Source organism: Carlito syrichta, unplaced genomic scaffold (genome assembly GCF_000164805.1).
Source record: "Carlito syrichta isolate Samal-C Ts95f unplaced genomic scaffold, Tarsius_syrichta-2.0.1 Scaffold307329, whole genome shotgun sequence".
NCBI lineage: Eukaryota > Metazoa > Chordata > Mammalia > Primates > Tarsiidae > Carlito > Carlito syrichta.
Genome location: NW_007251425.1, coordinates 368,471 through 375,284, shown reverse-complemented (window position 1 = coordinate 375,284; position 6,814 = coordinate 368,471). Strand labels below are relative to the sequence as shown.

The 6,814-nt window shown below is 55.8% G+C and overlaps 1 protein-coding gene across 1 annotated transcript in view; it reads left to right on the top strand.

The window, feature by feature from the left end:
* CAMTA1 (calmodulin binding transcription activator 1) overlaps nt 1-6,814 on the top strand; it is a 294,680-nt gene that overhangs the window by 35,729 nt on the left and 252,137 nt on the right. The window contains 2 exon segments of the mRNA XM_021715722.1: nt 2,624-2,680; nt 2,866-2,937. Of these exon segments, the coding sequence (XP_021571397.1) occupies nt 2,624-2,680; nt 2,866-2,937 (129 nt within the window).

The following is a 6,814-nucleotide window of genomic DNA, read 5'->3' as shown; positions in this document are numbered from 1 at the left end:
CGGGCTCAGGCAATCCACTCACATCAGCCTCCCAAAGGCGCGGGATTACAGGCTGAGCCACCAAGCCCAACTGATAGTACCTGTTTTACAGCCTGGAAGGACGAGGACCCTCTGAGCTCCAAGCCGGGTCTCCCACCCCAAGCTGGCTCCACCTTCCTGTGAGCCCCTCCTGGGGACCCCAGTGCATCAGAAGGGGGTCACCTAAGCCTCCGTCCCCACAAGGACAGTAAGCCAGCTACCCCGCACAAGTGTGCTTTTCTTGACACTGGGCCCTGAATAAAGAGTCGTTTTTCAGGGTCACATTTTAGTATGTGTTAGATGCCCTTAGCTCTCAAGCAGAATTAAACACCGTTCCCAGGACCAAGCTGCAGAGACCTGTGTCCTGGGCTGCCAGGGTGGCAGGACTGGGCCATCTTCATTCAAAGAAATCTGCGACACCCTCCCCGGGAGCCCCTAGTTCGTGAAGTCAGACGGTAAATTAACCTTGAGGTGAGCCGGTGCACTGAGCCAGGCAACGTGGAGGAGTCCCGGGGGCTCTCAGTGTGGTGCTTTCCTTCCCTCCCTGATGCCACTGGACATCATTCAGCTAGCCGGGATCAGCCTCCAGCCCTTCCCTTCCCTCCCGCCTTTCTGACATCCTGCCTCTCACCTGAGGATTCCAGGGACATGGAGTCGCTGCAGTGGTTAGAGTAATGCCTAAAAATAGAGTAAAGAGGTTCTGAGTGTGGCCTCGAGGGTTCCTCTGATTTAAACACATGAGCCTCGATGTAGAAATGGCCATTTTTCTTGTTAACTTTGCTTTGCTTATGAGAAGGTTCTGGGCAGTTCTGGGCAGGCCGGTGTTGGGATGGTTATGGGAAAAGCAGGCTGTGCTTTCTTCTTCTTTCGCACGTTCACAGAAGGGACAGAGTAGGGGTCTGGCAAATTCTCACTGACTCCTGAGTGTGGGGTCCCAGGAAACTGAAGCCCAGGCCAGACAGACAGAAGTGAATCAAGGCGAAATGGTGGTGAAAACCAGCCATGTTCTTGTCAAGTCCAAGAAAAAGCAGCAGCAGTGTGAGAGGGACAGGTGAAGGGGACAAGTCACTTCAAAGTCTAAAGAGAAAGAAAGAGTGGAGTGTGGCAGGCGAAAACCTTGCCTTTCAAAGGGGCGGGAGACGTGTCCCTCAACAATTCACGTCTCCCCCACTTGGCTCAGTGCATGAGTCAAACAGTGAAACTGCCCATGAGAATGTGTGGATTTCCAAGGGAAAGAGCTGATCAAAGCCACAGGTGGGCTGCTCCTTCCTCGCAACCAAAGGCCTACAAAAAACATCCAGACAAGAAGGAGCGAGGTATCAAAGCCAAAAAAGCAGAAACAAAGCCCAGTGTCTTGAAAACCAGAAAAGTCAAGAAAGAATATTGCCTTCTTAATAATAAATACATTTCATGGGCAAGAATTGCAAGGGAATCGTTTAAATTAATTTCCGCTTTGTTTGTTTGGTTTATGCGGGGCTTAAGTCCCAGCTGACAGCGATCTGTAAAAGTTCTAACATATTGAGATCTGATTTTCTTGCAGCCAGAATCCCGTAGTCCAAAATGATTTCTCTTTCAACTCTGCTAATCAGACAGGCAGGACTCAAATGGACCCCTGGTCCAACCAAATTGCACTCGGTCTTTTTGGGGGTGTAAATAACATGATGAAATCTTTCGATGCGGAGTTGCTGGTGTTTCTCTCTGGAGAGCTGGTTCAAGGGGGTGGGACACAACAGTGAGATTTAAATGAGCAGGGAGGTGGGCGGGGCCTTTCCCCACCCGGTGTCCTGCCCCCCACCCGTCCCTTCTGGAGCGGGTGCTATGGGAAGCTAGGGGAACCCAGAGGTCAGTGGGAAATCCTTCCTGTCTGGAGTCGAAGGCTCCAAGGGAAAATCATTGGCGCTGACTTCAAGTGCCCTGAGACTTCCCTCTCCCAACGGATGATCCTCCCGAGGCTGGGCCCCTCCCCCCCCCACCCCTCCAGGTGGGTTGCAAGAGGGACCTGACCTCCTTAAGCCTTTTTCTCGATCTCAGGGGCAAGCCCTGCCCACGGTGCCCTAGCTCGGATGTCCCCACTCACAGGCCAACTCCACCCACTGGGGTCTGGAGGATGGGTCCCTCAGAACCATCCCTCCCCCCAGCCCACCCCATCCCACTCCACATCCCTCCTGAACTTGAATCCCCACCCATCTTCCTCTCCAACCTGACTCTGGCTGTTTTCCAAAACCAAATCCATCTGCAAAAGATGCAGGTTTATGCTCTGAAAACAAACAAACGAATATATGAAGAAACAAACTGTCATTCAAAAGCAAAACGCAGGGGCTGGCAGAAGGGGTCTCGGGCTCTGGAGGTCAGTCCCAAGAAGTGTCCCCCACCCCTGCCTGTCCCGGAAGCTGGGGCTGCCTGATTAAATGGTCTGCAGCGGGTCTGAGTTGAGTGTGTTTTAACCGATTCCGTAACCTTCAGCCCTTCCCAACTCCAAGGGTCTTAACCAGGGCTTTAGAAATGAATGCAGGAAAGCCCCTCCAATTGTAGGCAGAATGTTCACGTATGTGCATCTCCCTGGTCCTTGGCTGTCCTGGGTTCTCAGTGCCTCTGTGGCCCCCAGAGGGTAAGGCCACAGCTGCCCATCCAGTCTGTGGCTGGCATGTCCCCACGGGGCTTCGTAGGTGCTGTCCCAGAGCCTTAGTCTTGGAGCTGGAGCTGGACACGGAGGTGCCTCGGTCTCCCTGGGCCTCCGGCTGCGGCCGCAGCCCTTCTTCCCACCTCTCTGTCGCGCCGTCTTCCTTCCTTCCTTCCTTCCTTCCTTCCCTCTTTCCAACTGAATTCTCGTTTTTCCTCTCTCCCTAGTGCTTGTACGGCTGCTATGTCCATTCCTCCATCATCCCCACCTTCCACCGGAGGTGCTACTGGCTCCTTCAGGTAGGTGGCTGGGACTGGATTCTTCTTCTGTCACTGGTGCTCGGGAAGGGTCTGTGGAGGGCACCGAGGGGCGTGGGGCTCCCACGTGCGACGTGGCTTTGGGCTGAGAGCCCCGGTGAGTTTTCCTAGGGAGACTTCAGCTGTGTGGAACTGAGGCTAGCTCAGTGGCTGGGCTGGTGTTGTCAGGTGCCAGGGAGGGGAGAGGCCTGGTGGCAGGGGAGCCCTTGCCACCCGTGAGAGGCAAACCTAGGTGCTTCGAGCTTCCAAGGTGCCTCGGTTTCCTTTGATGCAGACAAGAAAGAAGGCTGAGTGTTGCCCCCGACTGTGAAATGCCTGTTGGCAGGTTAGTCACAAGGCATATGTGTGGATCAGGCTCCCCGAGGTTGCCAGTTGCGGTCAGATTGATTAGGACGGCTGTCGGGAGAGGAGGAGCCTCTGGCTTTGTAGGAAGGTGCTCTGTAATCGATGTGTGATGTCTGTTGTGTAGATGATGGAGCAGGTGGTGGCTGGGCATGCTGGCTATTATTGTGGAAGGGCGCCCTGGTGCCCAGATTTCTATCCGTGGTGCTTGTGCTGAGCCAGGGGTGGGGTAGTGCAGCTGCCCACCTGGCCTTTGCTGGCTAGGGGTCATCTAGCCAGCTGTCTTACCCAGTAGGAGGTGCTGCTGTGTGAGTGGAGAGGGCTAAGGACTCCATCCAGTCGGGCTGGACCTGGGTCCTTTACAAAGCGTGTCCTCTGATCTGCAACTGCTCTTTGTAGAGCTTGTACCCCGGGAGCCTGGCACCATCACCCCAAGTTCTTCCTACTGCCTCGACCCAGCAGTCGCCTGGGTCCTTTCCTGTTGTGTTCTGCCTTCTGCACCCCCTGATGTTCAAGGTTGCATCCCTGGGCCTTGGCAGCTTGGGGATCTCTGTGACCTGAGAGTGTGGTTGGAGGGGCCTGGCAGAGGGGGAAGCAAGCCCCTTATACCGTGGCACGAGTTCAGGAAGAAAAGAACCACACATGCCACAGGCACAGGGGCTGTTGGCTCAGGAAAGCTGGCCTGGAAGGTGTACACGGGGCTAGAGCTGTCTAGGTGTGGAGACGTGGCCCTCCCTCCAACGGCTCCACCAAGCCCCAGCCCCAAAGCCCTTTCCGTTCTCCCTCGTTTTCCTGAAATAGTTGCCTGTGTTTCAGCAAGTTTATCAGCGAATGACACCGACTGTCCGAGGATGTACTGATTCGCAGAGGCACTGCCTCCTGACACCTTGCCCTGCGTCACTTTCCCTGACTCTGTCTCCCTTGCAGGTCGCCACAGTAGCCTCTGGTTTCCTAATCACTCATACCTGCATCCTTGGGAAAGGAAGTCTTAGTGGGGCGATGAGATGATACTTCTGGTGACGTGTTAGTAGGAATTGACCCAAAGGCGTCTCAGCCCTGGGCAGAGGGCTTTCTCCTACCCCCGATGCAGGCATGGAGGGAGGGCTTCTGCCCAAGAACAGAGTTCTGGTGGTCTTAGAGCACGTCCCTGCGTTCCGGGGACAGATTCCAGCTTCCAAGAAACACCATTTATTCCAAGCAACCTGTGGTTCCATAACTCCTTTCTGGGCCTCCAGCCCTCTGGGTCTGGTTTTGGCATTTTTCTGTTCGAGCTTCATGCCCCCAGGTGGGAACCCCTCCTTGGCCATTGCCCTTCTGTTGGGGCAGCACTGGAGGCTGACATCCTGCCAGCCAGCCCCCACCAGCCGCCCCCACCAGCTCTGGAAGGCCAGCCTTCTTCTCCAGGTCTGCTCCCACGTGCCCATAACTCCACCCACCTCCCCTCGTTCCATCACGCTCTCGTGGCTTTTTAATTCCACTAAATTTTCTTTCCTGAAATCATACACCACTGGGCGGCCACTTGGTCTGAGTTCATTACTCCCCAAACTGCCTTCTGCTCCCTCCGGTCCCTCTTGGTCTTGACTGCTCCTGCCTGGTTCCTTAGCCGGGCCAAAAGGAGAAGGGTCTCGCTCCCCTGCTCCCTTGCCCCAGCCTCCCTCCGCCCGCTCCAGCTCCCTGGCCTCTACATACCATGGGCATACCTGGGCTGGTTCATGCATGTCTGGAATGCCACCTCACAGCTGGCTGGGAAGCCGGAATCTCCCCAGAGGCCCATGTCACAGGCTCAGGGCTCTGCATGGCTGGGCCGGGGCCTCTTGGTTTCTCTGCCTGTGCCTGGTGGGGTCGTCACTTGGCTCAAACATCACTCTCAGCTCTGCGATCTGGTAGTAAAGGAGGAACACACGCGGGCATGGGGTCTCCTGCTCCCCCCGTCTGTGCCGGGCAGTAGGGGGTTAAGGCCAAAGCAATTAGTGCCATGCACATCCTGCTCGGAGCCCAGAGCCACCGCGGCAGCCGGTGCCGCTCAGGGCAATTTGTTCTGGTGCTAATTACAACACCAGGATAATGACGGTGTGGCCAGGCTTAATTTCTCTGATATTAAATAGGAAAGAAGCCACGAGACACTGGCTCAGATGGAAATTGGCCCAAGTTTGTCTCTGACACCAATTACCAAGAAAAAGGATTGGGTGGGAAGGACAGTGTCAGGGCAGTGCCCACGGTGGGAGCTGAGGAAGAAGTGGCTTAGGGCACCAGCCTGACGTCCTCCGGCTGAGACACTAGGGGGTAATGGGCTGGCCATACCTTCTAGACAGGAAGGGGGCCGGGTGCAGTGGCTCACTTCTGTCATTCCAGCACTTTGGCAGGCCGAGGCAGGAGGATTGTTTGAGCCCAGGAGTTCGAGACCAGCCTGGGCAACATAGCAAGACCTTGTCTACAAAAAAATTAGCCAGGCGTGACTGTGCAGTTTTGTAGTCCCAGGTACTCTGGAGGCTGAGGTGGGAGGATAGCTTAAGCCCAGGAGTTAGAGGCTGTGGCGAGCTGTGATTGTGCCACTGCACTCCAGCCTGGGTGACAGAGTAAGACCTGGACTCACAAAAAAAAAAAGAAAGAAAAAAGAAAAGAAGGGTCTTAGAGGAGGGAGGGCAGCAGGGAGGGCAGGAAGGAGTGCCCTAGATAAAGGAGCTTCTCCAAGGAGCAGCGCCCTCCACTCCACCACTGCAGCCTCAACTCGGCACCTACCTCCTGCCAACTGTTGTGATCTCACTCCTGCCCCTAGATCCCCCAGCGGATGCCACATCAAGGCAGCTGAGCTCAGCGGGGACTTCTGCCCGTTTAGGCCTGGGTTTCCTCTCCAACCAGACAGTGAGCTCCCTGAGGGAGGGACACATGTTCCTCCATCCCCCCAAGTGCCCAGCACAGAGGCATAGCCGTGATGGGCAGAAGCCAGCACTGGGGGCGTGGGGGTTGCGGGTCTGCAGCTGGCCTGCCTGCCCTGGGGTGGGAATGCACGAGCTGCTCAGACCTGAGCCAGGAGCCCAGGATCATCACTGAGCCTCAGGGAGGTGGCTGCGAGTGTCTGAGTCATTGGGCTCTCAGGGAGGGTGCTACCTTTCTGTCTGTCTCTGCCTGTGTCTCTTGGTCTCTGTCTCACTCTGCCTTCCATTTTGTCGTGTTCTCCCTCCCACCCTCTTCATTACTATTATAATAAACATTCGGTGAGGACGTGAGCAGAGGCAAGCAAAAGTCCCTGACAGGTAGGGTGCTGAGGCCCGTGTAGTCCACGGGTGCAGAATGTCATTGCTGTGACCAGTACAGCTCTCGGGTCCCCGGCGGTTCTGTTGCCCGGAGGATCTGAATCAGCTCACTTTTCCAACTGGGTGGGGCTGGAGCCCCAGCACCCCACCTGGCCTTGACCTGGAGAAGCCCCCTTCCTGCCTGTTGGCATCACAGCTGTCAGGGACCCTGGGGTCCCCTGCGCCCAACTACCACACTTTCTTTTTTTTTTTTTTTTTTTGGT